We start from the raw sequence: 16,006 nt of genomic DNA on the forward strand, positions 1-16,006 counted from the left end.
CATAACCGAGTGAATTGAAGAAAAAATGATAACACAGTGCAACAATTTTTTTGCCTTGGCTTTTTTGTATGATTTTTTGATGAAGTTTGATGCGAAAATAAATTTTCCCGTGTTTGAACATATTTCAACTTAGAAGGGCAGCAATGGTGCCATTTTAAATTTTTGAAAAATCAGAAATTTTCGATGTTTTTTCTACGCCATTTTTAACCATATATCAAAATTCTGATAGTTTGTCCACATATTAGTATCTTCTTACCCATCTTTCAAAAAAAAAACAGATCTAAAATCGGACAAAAACTGAGCTTAAAAAGGTGATTCTACGAAATCGGTTTTGGCATGTTTTTAGTATATTTAACAAAGCAAAATAATATCGAGTATGTCTGAGCATCAATGGTAATGCGCTAACATCTAAAAGTGGTAGTCAAATTATATTTTATATTGAGTAAAACAGTCTCAGGAATCGATTGGTTGGTGTCTGATCGACATAAAATGTCAGCAACATATCAATTTTGTCCCAATTATGCCACAATACTAAAATAGGTTATCTCGACGTTAAATTAACTTATTGGAAATCTGTTTAATGTAATATCAACAGTGTAAGCAATACTCAAAGATATAATAACAATTTGCCTTCACATAATTTTCCCCTGTTTGCGGGGAGGGGGTCGTGTGAAGGAAACTTCACCTTGGTTTTTAAGTTTAGTAAAGCGGGCAATGTATGCAGTTTGCGAGGATGCGAAAATGAACGGGAATAGAAGGTGTGACTCTCAGGCTTAGAAAAAATTTTCCCTCGTTTCGTCTGGACTACTTAAGGACTACAAGTTTGTCATACATCGTTTCTAAAAATTGTACTTGTGGCGCGAGCTATCGGCACGCGGTGAAAAAGCATTCCAAAATTGAGTATGTAATCTTGAACTCCACCATCTAAAACGTTTGTTCAAAATAAAAGCGAATTGTCCACTTACGTGCATTTGGTGAAATTACGTGCTTTTGGTGAATTACCTGGAAACAGTTATCAATTTGTTAGGCTGAAAAATATGAAAAATAGGCCTACTTACGATCATCGGATGGCTGACTGATAATGACTGTTTCATTTTCCAGAGCTTCCGTGCTTTTGGTGAAAGTATCTGTTCGGTATGATTCACCTGGAAACATTTATTTATTAATTAGCCTGAAAAATATAAAAAGAAATAGGCCTATACACGACAAAACACGCGACGTGTCACGGGACAAAACACTTGTTGTTCTTAGAAACGAAAAAGGATATTAGAATTACCTTTTGAGTCGACCGGTTTCGGGCACTATGTTGCCCCCCATCAACAGAACATGTCCAACGGTTGGACATGTTCTGTTGATGAGCAACATAGTGCTCGAAACCGGTCGACTCAAAAGTTAATTCTAATATCCTTTTTCGTTTGTAAGAACAACAAGTATTTTATCCCGTGACGCGTCGCGTGTTTTGTCGTGTATACCTATCACTGTTCTTTCTAATTATGAGAAAATAGGCCTACTTACGATCATCGGATGGCTGATTGATAGTAACTAGTTCATTTTCCAGATCTTCCGTGCTTTTGGTCTAATTTTCTGTTCTGTATGATTCACCTGGAAACAGGTATTTATTTATTAGGCTGAAAAATATGAAAAGAAATAGGCCTACTTACGGTCATCGGCTGGCTGACTGATTTGTAGATTAACTGGTTCATTTTCCAGAGCTTCCTGAGCAATTTCCTTCAACTCTTCAGTGTAGAAAATTTCAGCCGTGTGAATTCCTAGGAGTTGCTCGTCGATCCACATTGGCCATTCCTCTTCTTTTTCGGTTGGTGGATCTATTATACACTCCTGTGTTATGCTTATTTTCGATAATACTTCCGCGCAGAGTGATACCATTGGATCACCTGTGAGTATATCCGACGAGAGAAGGTCCGGTGCACCCTCCTCGAGAGACACACTGCAAGATTCGCTGGATAGTAGCGATGCCGGAAACATATCACTGGTGTCATCTGTAAAGGAAAAGTTTTCGTTGTAATTATTGAGAAATAATGTTCATAAATACTTATTTCGATTGATCGGATTGATCTTATACCGTTTGCACAATCGCAAACGAGTTGCTCTTTTCTTTTTCGATAGCGGCGGCATCACATAGCTTTTCACTTCTCGCAAAACATAAACTGCCAACGTCTGCGTAACGCATTTGTTTACATTGGCATTAGGCGACAGTGCTGCCGAATATGCAGTTTTTAGGAAATTGAAGAATTTAGTTGAAAATAATTTTTCATTTCCCGTAATGATGAATTGTTAGGTTATATTCATAATGAATAAAAATGAATACATGAGTTCAAAAGAAAATTTTAACGACTGATTCGAATCAAAATGTAACTGATTTACCTAAATGGCGGTAAATGTTAAAGTTTTCTGTTCAATATCAGTTTAGGAACAGTTATAAAAATCATCAATAATAATGATGACTACTCACTAATACCTACGCAATGCTATCCTTCGAATAGACGTTTTATTTCGCTGTTTCCATTGTTTTCGTTAGTTGCTATTAGTGAGGCAACTCGTGATTTTGCTTTAATAATTCTGAGTAAAAAAGCATAGTTTGTTTTGGCATTTTGAAGCAGTGAAGACAGAACCAGTGAGTTTATGTAGTCATATATTTCTACTTATGTTTAAACTAGTGTTTTGACCCGAAAACGGCTGAAAACGAACTCGCCAGTGAAGAAAAAGATGAAGAAGTCATAATGAAAACTTTTTGCGTGGAGTGATGCTAAGAAGAAGCAAAAATTAAAATCAATCCAAAATGACTAATTAGTAAGTTTCTAGTTCTGAATTGTGATTTAATTTATGCGGGCACAGGTTATGCTAACAGTGATACATTTTAAAGCTGTTTCATAAGGTAATTTTTCGACTGTTAAAGATTTCCTGCAAGTATCATCATTTTACTCACACATTGACAGACCAATGAGCGTTCGCTAAGCCTTAAATTTTTGTTTTGTCTTTCTGATCGGATAGTTTTGAGCTAGGTCGGTCGTCCGAAACTGGGTTTTCTTTCAAAGCTCTGGTTGTTGTCCAATAGTGCCAAGATGTTGTAAATGTCAGAACGGGTGTATCCGGTGTCCACGAACTGCCGCACGGTGTCCGTTTTTGACGCGGTGAGGTACCGTTATTTAAACGTGTACACATCTGAACGGAGTAGGTTCACTGTTTTCGCCATCATGGTTAGAGTTCGACTGATAGAGCTATCAATTTTCTTATGCTGACTCATGGGTTTATATGATTGATGTTCCATGCGTAGTTTCGTTAGTGCGTGTAAAGGTAAAGCCATGAAAATCGGCAATTTTTGTCCTTTTTTTTAGCGTAAACGTTATACCGTAACGCACTTCGCGCGAAATATGTCACTGCTACATACAGACATGTACCCAAGTGCCTGTCGTGCACTCTCTGGGAAACACAAAATATCGTCGGCAATGATATATTTCCCCTCAAAAATCGAAATCTTTACGAAATGAAGCATTTCCAAACATTTTCACTTTAAAAAAAATCCGTGCGCTAAATTCAATGTTATTATTTTTAAAAATAATTCTGTTTGACTCACAGAAATTCTAAAATGTGTGATTTGAACGAATCAGTTGAGCTGAAAAATTCTTTGGCCAAAAACTTTGCTCTCTCGACAATCAACATGTTTAAACAATTTATTTCCAAAATAGGATAATATAATCTCGTACTCTAGAGAAATTGAAAAATATAATACAAAAATACCTGCTCCAGAAACTTTTTATTACCGACTATTTGTTTCTTTACTCAGTTTTTTCCTATTTTCATTTATTGTTTGCTAATTGTTTATAAAACTTAACCTTCGTCAATGAAAAATAGAGAGCCTGTCCCTTTACTTTCACCAGGCATTCTATCTTCAGTCTGGTTCACCCACTAAGCTAATAGTTTACACTAGAGACACCTCATTAAACTTCCCAAAAATTCATTATAACTTCGGCACTCGGAGATTTCGGAAACGATTCTTTTCAGTTTTCCATTTGAATGCATATGGCAACAGCAGAGAGTATAGAATCGTACGATTCGTCCCCAAAAATACTTACCGAACTTTCGGTCGCATCCACGGCACCGAAAGGCAAGCGATCTAGCGCAGTGGGCAAACTCGTCGCTCGATGAGGACTGCAATGGCGCTGCGCTGCAAGGTTCGTAGTTTGCAAAAATTATCGCTACCAACACAAAGGGGAAACTTTTGCTTTATCGCACTTAGCTCCCTTCGAAGACGAACGAAATAGACTGCAATTGTGCGGTATGAGTTGAGTTTTAGGTGAAATTCTAGGACTTTCGTTGGACCAGACTTGACAATTGTGCAACCGAGGGAATGATTTATAGTGCCACTTTAAACGTTATACTCTCTTGGAACTGATCGAATTTAATACTCATTAATAATATGGTGAGATTAGGAAGGATTCTAACGAATGAAACTGGAAAAATTCAGCTGATGTACACGCAAGGTATGAAGTTTAAAAACAAAGTACGTATCATGGATGAAACGGAATAACTACCTCATGGTAACTAGTGTTATGGTCAATATAATTCGTTGTCATTGCAAGTATTTGATCAGTGAGCCCATAATGGAAATTTATTAATTCAATTTAATGCATATATTGTAAACCTTTCAAGTCCATCGAATATAATAATGCAGCATCATGTGACGTTTGCCAATTTCATTCGTTGGAGTTTATGGAAGACAATATTTGCGGTTAAATTTATGAGTACAAACGGGGTGCGAAATATACCCAATGCAACACGATTCAAGGGTATTATATTGCACAAGTGTCATTTTACAGCGGTCTGCGCAGACCAATATTTAGAAATGAGTGCACAAATCGATTTCAAAAGAGCTGCTTAATCCTTCAAAAGTAACTGTACTCACATCCAACGCGACATTTGTGTCACCATCGAAAATTCACTCATTTCGAGTGTGTTGGCGTTAGAAATTGCAACCCTCGTTGCAATCAGTTTGGTTTACGAACTACGAAGTACGAGTACTATTAACGTGTAATGGGATTGAGTTTAATTGAAATTTGCACCCTAGAACCAAACTGTGTGTGTTGGTTTTATTCCATATAAACTAGCAGTGAATCGACCATTGTTTACATTTCATTTGATTCATTTCCACCGTCGGCAGCGTTACCACTCAAGTAGGAAAGTGTTTTGTTCTTGTGATCGGAGCTGTTCACAAATGTTGAAAATCTGTGTTGTCTAAACGGATTTTCAGAAAGTGAGGTTTTCGGGAAAGCTTAGAGCAACATCGATGGATACACTAATAGGAATCCTGAATGCATGAAGCTTAGTTTATCACAGATATGGGACACTGCTCTTTGGCGATTGTGACGCTCCCACATGAAGCTTATGTAAGCTTTTTGCAGTGTTTTGTTGCTTGTTAATTGTTGCTTGTTTTTTTGTGCAGTTGATAATTGCAGTTTAATAATTGTATCATAACGTCATCTTCATCGCACAAAACTACGCATTTCCATTCGTGCACGTAATCAAGAGCAATCGCATGGCAAATATTGGCAATTGTATCGAGAACAAAAATCGAAACGCGTTGTTTTTCTCGTAATATGATGGATCATGCGCTTGAGAAACTTGAGGAATGAACGAATAACTCTCCACGAGTTATGTCCGCAGAGCGAACAATCCGAAATCCGAAATAACACATTACGATTTCACTTGAATATACGAATTCATCAACCGTTTCGAAAGTATCCCCATTCATCACTACCGCAGCATCAAAACTCGTGGAACTTCCACGCTTTCTGCCAGTCTCATGTACTTCTTTTTGATAGTGTTTACGGTAATTGTCGGAGATTCACTACTGAGAGCCGTAAAGGCCCCCTCCGAAGCGCTACGATACACACCTACGATTGATGTGGTCCGCAAAGCCTAAAAGCATGTGTGCCCCCCTTCGTACAGCATCTTCCCAGGCTATACTGAACAGCAAGTTCGAAAGCTTGTTCTCCTGCTTCAGAAAATACCCCCGCCGTCCTGATGCTTGACGTGAAACCGTCAAGAGTGGCACGATTCAGATTAATCAGTTTTGTTGGGAAACCATAATACAGTCTGAACCATGATAAATTCTTTGAGTAGTCTCAACTTGACTCGGTCCATGACTGCAGTTCATCAGCTCTGTAGTCTGCGTAGAATCCCTAGGTCGTCTTCCATATGATTGATCCATCTTGCCCACTGTGCACCTCTTTGTCGAAATCATCAAAAAAATCAACAGCTTCATCGACGGATGGCACAGCAAAGGATACATCGACTTTCGGACACAAAAGAGCATGAAGGAATCCAGTTGCAATCCACCACGCATTTACGGATTACCGAAAATACATAAGGACAACCGACCCCTCCGGCCGGTGGTATCCACGATTGGATCGGCGACATATAACATTGCCAGGTATTTTGCCGGAATAATTGCCAAGGTGGTAGGAAAAACGGATTACCACGTCCGTAATAGTTTTGATTTTGCCAAGGAGATAACAGAAGTCCAGACGAGTGAAGGAGAAGTGCTGTTTTCATTGGACGTGGTCTCCCTATATACCAACGTACCAGTGGACTACGCATTGGGATGCTTGGAGGAAAGATGGGGAGAAGTGGAACACCATACGAAGATCGACAAGGAGAGCTTCGTCGAAGCAGTGAAAATAGTGCTTGAGTCATCCTTCTTCGTGTATCAGGGAACCATGTACGGACAGACCTTCGGTGTACCCATGGGCTCGCCGTTATCACCAGTGATTGCCAACGTAGTCATGGAAAAACTAGAACAGGAGTGCATAAGAAAACTGGAGGCCAATCAAATACAAATGAAATTGTACAAGCGGTACGTAGACGATTGCATGTGTGTGGCAGGTGTTGAACACATTCAGATGATCGTAGACACGTTCAACAGTTTTCACGATCGTTTGCAGTTCACGGTGGAAATGAAGATGGGGGGTAAAATTAAATTCCTAGACATGACACTAGAGCGCGAAAACAATCGAATCATGACAGCATGGCTACCCAAACAGCAAAATGGACGGTATCTAGACTATACATCCAAGAGCCCCTTCCAACACAAACATAATACGGCGATCACACTTTTTGATCGGGCTATAAAATTGTCTTGTGGAGGAAAACGAAGGGAGGCTCTCAACCATGCAAGTGAGATTTTGAGGAAAAATAACTATCCATCATGGTTTACCGATAGAGTAAAAAGGACAGAATACACAAACACTATAACACATTGGAAACACAAAACAGAACAACAGCCACCAAAATACACAAAACAGCCACCAAAATACATATCAGCCCCCTACATACCGTGTCTAAGCGAGAAAATTAGGAAAATATTGCTACGTCATGATATGACTCTAACCTCACGACCGCAAAACAAGATCAAACATAAAATCTTTAGTAAAATGGAAGATCAAATACCACCAGGCAGACAGAAGAACGTGGTGTACTCCATACCATGTGGAACGAACGACGGTAAAACGTACATCGGTCAGACGAAACGCATGCTGTAGGTGAGGATAGCGGAACACAAGAACGACTGTAGGAATAAAAACCCGAAATCTGGACTAGCCACACACACAATAGAAGAAGGACATGGGTTCGATTTCGACAACACCACAATTCTAGAACGCATAGATGACCCGGCAACCAGGATGATTGCAGAGGTATTCCACATCAAGAAGGAAGGTGAAATGCGAACGGTTAACCTACAGCGTGAGTGTGGAAATTTCAACACCACCTACAACGGACTATTGGCTCGGTTAAGGAGAGAGCCGAAAACGCGATCACGAACGAATGCTACCGATGACGAAGTGGGCGACATAGGGAGCTGAGCAGGAAAATTTATGTTAGTATAGTTTGGTCAGACAAGACCGATAGGTTGCACACAGCCATTTGTAAGTGTTAAATGTGTAATTGTTTTAAAAAAGAAAAATTGTACTAGCGAATAAAAAATATTTTCAGGCGTCTGATGATGGTCGAAGTATAGTAGACCGAAACGTGTTACGCGAAATAAAGCTATTTTATTTATTTTCACCGATAAGAGCCAATAAAACAGTTAGGAAATCGTTCACGGTGATTAATCTAACAAGTAGAAATTCGTTTACTTGCAATCAGGAGAACAAAATTTCAAACGATTCGGGAAAACGTCCGCTTTTGAATCTTGACAGCTGTTTGTTGATGAAATCAAAACGCGCTTCAATGAAGGCAGAAGAATAGAGGGCAAGAGCAAGGGGGCAAGACAGGGGCGTATCCAATGACGTCATTATTTTTATTGAATTGTTTCCTTGTTGAAGAAGATTCACGATGGTCATGGTCGATGAAAAAAAATATCATTATTTAGTAATTTCCAATCCGCTAGTGCCAACTGTTTTGAGAAGCAAAATTAGTAATGGTATGATCAACCCTAGAGAGGGCCACAGCAATCCTAGAGGGGGCTATAGCCCCCCCCCTAGTCCACCCCCCTCCCCCCCATAGTTACGCCAGTGGACATCGGTCTGCTAGAAGGTTCCCAGGAGACATACCGACCAGCCGGTCTTTAGTCTGGCCATCTTCAAGGCCTTTTTTCTTTTATGGGAGCTTTGTGATGCCTACCTGGGTCTCGGCTAGGTCCTTGCGGAGGCGGATGGCCTCGGTGGTAACAATAACTTCACTGCTTGTCGAAGGCTTCTGCAATGTCGCACTTTTCGGTAATCTTGTCCAGGTTCTTGAGCTGAAGAGGAAGCTGCCACATCTGAGTTTGAGCAGATTACTCATGTACATGGCCATCAAATGATTCGACAAAACTGGCATGGTTATCTCCAAGCAGAAACCGAGGTAAAAAAGGAGTGTACTGACTGCAGCGATAATCAAAGCGGTAAAATAACGTATCCGGTGAAATACAGCCCAGTCGACAACAAAAATGTCCTGAAAAATAATCGAAAATGACCTCGAAAACGGAGAAGATTCACGGACTCTCTCAAAGAAATATTGCTGACACATCCTTTTTTCAGATGAAAAATTGTTTACTTTGGAGGCTGTTTTGAACAAGCAGAATGATTGTGTATACGGAGTACGTCTTCGAGATATTTCAACCGATAAAACAGAAGTGGGACGATTCCAGAATGCTTCAACTGTGATGGTTTGGGAGGCAGCATCCAACATAGGAATGTTACCACTGATATTCATCGACAGGGGTGTAAAAATTCATAAAGAATACATGCAGGTTTTTTGTGCGGGAGATGCGTTTCAAATTCGTATGGAACCGCGTAAAATAAGACTATATTAAGTTGAAAAAATGACCCCCCTAATCGCTGGCATTGGTGCAGAATTATTTTTCAATAACTCTAATAACGTTTGCGCTAAGAAAATGGACAAAAACTGCCAATTTTTCACTTTACACACACTGACAAAATTACGCATGCAGCATCAATCATATTGACCGATGAGTCATCAGAAAAAATTTGATTTGCCCGTTTAAATAACGGTACCCACGTCGCGTCGAAAACAGACATCGTGCGGCAGTTCGTGGACACCGGATACGCCCGTTCCGGCTTCACAACATCTTGGCACTATTGGACAACAATCAGAGCATTGAAAGAAAGCCCAGTTCCGGACGGCCGACGACCCTGAGCGACAAGAAGCTCCAAAGAATGCTGAAGAGGAAGACCGAGGGAAAAGTGGCTACAGCGCTGCGAGCGCTTGGCCACACATGTTAGGAAGCAGTCCCGTTCACTAGTCTCGGAGCTGCAAGCAATGACGCAGCGGCAGCACCTGAATAAGATGGTCAAACAGATTTTCCCGGCAATTCACGACGTGGCGGTGGTGATGGACGACGAGACCTGTCTCACTTTGGATGGCAACGACTGGTAGGGCACTTTGTATTTTACTTCCCACACGAAAGAAGTAAGCACTAAGGTGAAATTTCTTTTACACACCAAGTTCCCCAAGACGGTGCTGCTGTGGCTGACAATCAGCGTGAAGGGGATGTCAAAGCTGCTCTTCTTTTGCTCCGGACTGGCCGAGAATGGGGGAATTTATAGTACGAAGTACCTGCCGGAAGTAGCGTCGTTCACCAAAAAATACCATAAGGCCTGGAGACGGCTCACTATTCGAGGCGATCATTTGAGGAGATGGAACGGTTAAATGTCGATGTGGTTCCCAAGTTGGTGAACTCGCCCAACGTCCCAAAGTTGCGTTTCGTCGAAGATTTCTGGCAAGCCTGAAGCGTAAGATCTACTCCAACAATTTTGTCGCGAAATTTGAGGAGGAATTGATAAATAAAATGAAAAAAGAATTTAAAAACATGCCTAAACGCATGTTTTTATCCGCCATGGCGAACGTTCCGGTTAACTGCCGAAATTCCGCACGCAAGATCGTAGATTTTTTTCTGCACGTTAGCTAGCATAATTACCTTCCATAGGAAATTAATCAAACCTAATTATCTGTCTTAGTTATTTTTTTACCACAATCCGAAAAAAATCCATTTTTTTAACGCATACGTTAGCACGAAACGACATTTTTAGCACATTGAAACATCTGTGTAAAATATCGGCCAGATCAAAAATAGTTGATTGAAATGCTTGTCCTATGTTGCGTGGAATTGCACAGGTTTTTCAGTTGATCCACTAAGGACATTGCAGCGGCAAAAGTACCGCGCAAATCCACCTGCATCAACTAGCTTAGTATTGGAATCGAGCATTGACAATTCCTTACCTTAATTCTCTAATAACCTCACAGGAAACACGGTTCATGGAAGATAGTGCATTTGCCTACGCGTTGTCCTCGCTGCATCCTGCTAACGTAATACGCTTGTCGTTAGAAGAGTTAAAGTGCAAAACCGGAGCTTTCGTATTTTTTTATGACGTTAAAAGTTTTGTTGGAGAGGTGGAAGTCTGGTATCGACATTGCAGCATGAGTCATGCATGAGAGCAGACGGTAAGAATTAGGAAGAACGGGATCTTATAGACTTGCTTGCTGAAGCCCGTTCGTTCTAACCTGCGACTGAGAAAGCAATTAAAATTGAACTTGCTTCACCATGTAAAACAAGCACGATTGAGCTCTCGTTCAGCACATTACGTCGGGTGAAAACCTGGCTGAGGTCAACAATGGTTGAGTGCTCTCTGCTTGCTGAGTGTTCATCGGCAGATGGTTAACAACAATCGTAGAAAATTTACTGAATTAGCGCTGGAGCGATTTGCGGAGGATAGAAGGAAGATGTTTTTTAGTTAACGACGTTGTTATTGTTATCTTTCTACGGTAGATTTAGTGTAAATTAAATTACAGTTTAGTTTAATTTAGTGTTAGTCTAGTCTAGTCTGGTCTACACTAACACAGCCAGTACTTGAAAACTTTTACCACTGACCAATAACGACGCCGGCCACGACCAAAAGGCGGTACTACTTGGGAAGGGAAGGGATGGTGATACTCGTTTTGTTTAGTGACCGCGGGTACCACTGCATCTCTACGAGTATTACAGGATAGGAATTGTTTTAATAAGGTACAGCTCTGGTAACTTTATGATAACTGATGCATATTACGCGAAATACAAATTTGAAAGTTCAGAAGCCTATTGCGCGATCAAAACCGTTATTTGTTGTAGTGAGATGGGGTGAGACAAATTCAGGATTTGCTATGGTGAGCAATGGGGAACGAGAACGTATGCTGAATCTGAATCCGTTGTTTGAATATATGTACTAGCAAACCGACGAATTTTTATCTAGTTAGTTTGATTTGTACTTCTAATAAGTTCTACCAACAACGCGATACAGATCTGCAGAAATCCACCTGCCGTACTGCCCTAATATTGAACATAATTATAGAAAAATACTAAGCTAGAAAAAGAACGCTCTCACCATCTACAATTCGATCCAGATCCTATTCAGTCAATCCTTATTTTGTGTCCTTAATCGATCATACTCATCTGTCGAGTATCACTCAGCTTGGATAAATTAAAGAGAAAAATTCTTAGGACATTCGTTGGCTCCTGTAGCGAAAACTTCTTCTTATGGCGGTTTCGATTACTTCCTAAGTTTTAAGAGGCATTTTAATCCGCTTGATCTTCATGCACTTTGACTAATACTGCGACCTGCGTGTTGACTAATATCGGCTGTTTCTTCAAATACGGAAGGCAACGTTGGCGGTTTTCGGTGAAAACTAACTTTATATAACACTGTTTCAACCAAAAACAATAAATTAAAAATATTTAGCGAGAAAATTGTGACGCAGTAGAAAAATTGCGCCCGTCCGCGTTCGTGCTTTACTTCGATCTCCACAGTTTAGTTTATTTTAGTGTTAGTAAAAAGATTAAATTTTTTACTTCAAAAATTTTGAAGAACTCCCCCCCCCCCCTATTCGGAATTCTGGCTACGCCCATGACCACAACGGATTCTGTCTAGATATTCCATAAAGTATGTTGAGCTTTTTTAGTAATCAGTGATGGATAATATTTACAGGTTGTGAAAGAAGCCCGAAATATTTTCAAAACGTATTCCACTACTGATGGGAACCGTTTAAAGCCCTCAATAATCCGAAAACTATTTTTAAGCTCTGTATCAATTTCCAATTATTATATGTGCCTGTCGAACGTCAGCATTTTCAACTATTATCAAACTATAATTTTATCCTTTAATACATAATTACGAAGTCGTCCGACAGGCCAACTAGTAACAAAAAACATATAACCACGACGCGACGGGCTACAAACAAAAACCAGACGTCAGCGCAAATTGCATCCGACCAACGACCGAAATTCAACGCTAACCAGAAGTTTTCCCGTCAACATATTATGGTTTTGAATAGATCTACGTTTCATTTTTGAGCATTCCAGTAAACCCGTGAAAAACTTACTTATTGCACACATAACACAGCTTTGTATCTGTAAATTAGAAACTGAATCTTAAAAATTAAATAAAAAAACTTTTTTAAATTATCTTCAACTAGATGAATTTCTGTTCTGATGCATAATTCTGTTCTAAATTTTTTATTATTCTAAGTAAATTTTTCTATAATTGTCGTATTTACAATCTTTTCCAATGTAGTACCCATTTCTTTTTGTAATTGATACTTCTAGCGTTTTATCTTATTCTACTGGTTGTGAAACTAAGCGGTAAACTTGATCATTCAAATTCAAATTGGGAAAAAGTGTGTTTGTTAGTTTTCTAAAGCAGTTATACCAAGTAAACTCCTAATGATTAACAGATGTGTTTGAATCTTGTTTTAATCACCGTTTGTTTTATTTTGCGGCTTTAAATTGATGCTTTTCGGTGAAACTAAACAACCTTTTTCTTATTTCTTTACGTTTCGACCTACTTGATTTCTTTCGGCCATCTTCAGAAACTTTATTGAATGAACGGAAAAACAGAGAAAAAAAAACAAAAAAAAACAATTACAACAAATTTTAAAAATTTTATAAAGGTACACTCACTAGTTCGCTGCCTTGCGTTAATCCATCAAAGCGCGCAATTTAAATCTATATTCCCCCCCCCCCCCCCCCCGGGGTGGTCATCAGCTGTTACTTATGTCACTCCTTTGCGTTCGTTTCTCTTCCGTCGTCGTTGTGTGCGTTGTTGCTCGTTTTTCAATTGTATGCCAGGTTGTTGTATGTATTGGAGAAACCGTTTACTTCACGTTGTAGGTTCACTGTCGTTTTGCTGTTCATTTTTATGTGGAGCATTTCAGCAGATAGCCTGCTCGCATTGTTGTTGATTCTCTCTAGAATTCTCGTTCGAGAGAAGTCAAAACTGTGGCCATGCTCCAGAGTGTGCTGCGTGAGTCCCGTTGCTGATGTGTTAGTACGAATGGAGTTTTTATGTTGTCCAATGCGTTTTTCCAATGTTTGTGATGTTTGTCCTATGTAATGTTTGTCGTCACATGCGCCACATGGGATGCTGTACACAACATTTATTTGTTTCATTTTTGGTACAGCGTCCTTCAGTTTGGTGAAAACCACATTTTCCACCTTATCCGACGGCTTGAAAGACGCCGTGATATCAAAATTTTTCAGCATCTTCCCCACCTTTTCACTGAGTCCCGGTACATACGGGAGCGAAACGTATTTCTTCGGTTGTTCGGTTTTTTGGTTGCCTTGGAGCGTGTTGTAGAGTAAGTGAACCCTTCTCTCCAGAGTCCGTTGAATTAGCGCCTCCGGGTAGTTGTTGTTACGCAGAATTTTTCTCGCGGTCTTTATGCTCTCTATCCTACTCTCCACATCCGTGAGTTTCAGTGCGCGATCGACGAGCGCAATGGCAGTGTTAACCTTGTGAGTATGTGGACTCTCCGAGTTATAGTCCAGATACCGACCATATTGCTGCTTCGGGAACCAGATCTTTGCTATTTTTCCTCCCTTTCTAATGAGCGTGAGATCTAAGAACCGAAGGGTGCCTTCGATCTCATTCTCTATTGTAAAATTAATTTTCTCGTGTCCCTCATTAAACTCTTTCACCACCTTTTCGATCTCTTCTTTCTTCCCCACGACAAAACAGTCATCCACGTACCGTCGATAGGTTCTGAGCGATATATTCTGCTGTTTCAGACGTGCTATTGCTTCATTTTCTAGTTTTTCCATGATGATGTTCGCAACTACCGGTGATAAAGGAGATCCAATGGGCACCCCCGCTTTCTGCCCATAGAATTTCCCTTCATATTGGAAGAAAGATGCATCGAGGACCGTTTTCATTGCTTCTTTGAAGCTGTTCCAAGGAATGGTGGTGTGTTCCTGTAGTTCTCCTCATCGTTCCTCAACACATTCGTACACCTCCTCTACGGGCACATTTGTGTAGAGAGATACCACGTCTAACGAATACATGACATATCCATCGGGTACTTGCACTCGTGAAAATTCTTCGGCAAAATCAAAGCTGTTGCGAACATGAAATTCGGTTTTTCCAACGAGTTTACCAAGAATAGCCGCTACATATTGTGCCATCCGGTAAGTTGCAGACCCTACAGTGGATACTACTGGCCTTAATGGTCTGTCCGGTTTATGCAATTTCGGCAGGCCGTAAATTCTTGGTGGGTGACAGTTGTACACCTTAAGTCGGTATTTGTTTCGCGCATCTATGTGTCCATCAGTAAACCACTGTTCCACGATTAGGTTGAGTTTTTTGAGAGTTCTTGCAGTGGGATTGCCATATAGAGCCGTGTACGTTTCCTCATCGGTTACCATTGTTGTCATTTTCTGTCTGTATTCATCTGCTGCTAATATCACCGTTCTGTTTCCCTTATCTGCTTTCGTGACGTACAGTTCGGGATGCTCTCTGAGGTACTCTCTGGTTCGAATTATTTCCTTATGGATCCAAACGTTATTTTTCGTTCTGGGTTGTCTTTGATAGTTGATATAATTTGACATGAAGGTTGCCACCTCTCCTCGTATTCCCTCTGCTTCAGGTATTCCCTGGATGGCTGTTTCGACATCAGCGATCATCCTTATATATGGAATCGTGTTTTTATTTTGTACATTGAAGTTCGGTCCTAGCATCAAGGTTCTCTCGACGAAATCTGGTAAATTCGCTTCAGTTGTGTTCGCTATCCATTCCTGATTGTGGCTTTGGTTTCGAATGCTCTTATTTTTTAGGTCTTCTAGTTTTCGTATTTCTACAGCTTTTGATTGGTTGTATGTGTTCATAGCTCTTTTTTCCAACATGGCCTTCATACGCACCCAGTCATCTGCGCTGGTCGCTTCTTCTACCTTTCTTCGTAGATGAGACTTTTGTTCTTTTTTATTCTGGATCGTCCTTTTTGTATCCCGGATTGCTATGCTAATAAGTTTAATTTTATGTCTTCTGACCAGCTTTCTGACTTCATCGTTGGATGCGTCGTTCTCCATGTTGATACGCATTTTGTAGTTGAGGCATTTTGGTACGAGCTTACATCTTCTGCAATTTGGTAAATACTTCAGCCGGTTTTTTGATTTAGCTACTTTGACCGATATTTTCAGCAGTGTTTTTATCCAAATGCCTACTTGTCGGCCATATTTCCTTGC

At 40.1% G+C, this 16,006-nt stretch overlaps 4 protein-coding genes across 4 annotated transcripts in view; 1 reads left to right on the forward strand and 3 right to left on the reverse strand.

Moving 5' to 3' along the window:
- Positions 1–1,480: 1,480 nt before the first annotated feature.
- LOC129717636 (uncharacterized) overlaps positions 1,481–16,006 on the reverse strand; it is a 162,786-nt gene continuing 148,260 nt past the window's right edge. The window contains exons 2-3 of the mRNA XM_055667690.1: positions 1,662–2,000; positions 1,481–1,602 (exon numbers count right to left, since the gene is read on the reverse strand). Of these exons, the coding sequence (XP_055523665.1) occupies positions 1,577–1,602; positions 1,662–1,986 (351 nt within the window). The 5' untranslated portion in view covers positions 1,987–2,000 and the 3' untranslated portion in view covers positions 1,481–1,576. The remainder of the gene's footprint in view (positions 1,603–1,661; positions 2,001–16,006) is intronic.
- LOC129717250 (uncharacterized) lies at positions 6,333–7,559 on the forward strand. The gene has a single exon (XM_055667108.1). It carries the CDS (start codon positions 6,333–6,335, stop codon positions 7,557–7,559), a length of 1,227 nt encoding a protein of 408 aa, XP_055523083.1.
- LOC129717251 (uncharacterized) lies at positions 13,604–14,701 on the reverse strand. The gene has a single exon (XM_055667109.1). The coding sequence runs from the start codon at positions 14,699–14,701 to the stop codon at positions 13,604–13,606; it is 1,098 nt and encodes a 365-aa protein (XP_055523084.1).
- On the reverse strand, positions 14,753–15,862 carry LOC129717252 (uncharacterized). The gene has a single exon (XM_055667110.1). The coding sequence runs from the start codon at positions 15,860–15,862 to the stop codon at positions 14,753–14,755; it is 1,110 nt and encodes a 369-aa protein (XP_055523085.1).

Source organism: Wyeomyia smithii, chromosome 1 (assembly GCF_029784165.1).
Source record: "Wyeomyia smithii strain HCP4-BCI-WySm-NY-G18 chromosome 1, ASM2978416v1, whole genome shotgun sequence".
Taxonomy (NCBI): Eukaryota; Metazoa; Arthropoda; class Insecta; order Diptera; family Culicidae; genus Wyeomyia; species Wyeomyia smithii.

Excerpts from the sequence above, each read along its gene's own strand:
- LOC129717250 (XM_055667108.1), top strand. The coding sequence starts at position 6,333 with ATGAAGGAATCCAGTTGCAATCCACCACGCATTTACGGATTACCGAAA.
- LOC129717251 (XM_055667109.1), bottom strand. The coding sequence starts at position 14,701 with ATGAAAACGGTCCTCGATGCATCTTTCTTCCAATATGAAGGGAAATTC.
- LOC129717252 (XM_055667110.1), bottom strand. The coding sequence starts at position 15,862 with ATGCGTATCAACATGGAGAACGACGCATCCAACGATGAAGTCAGAAAG.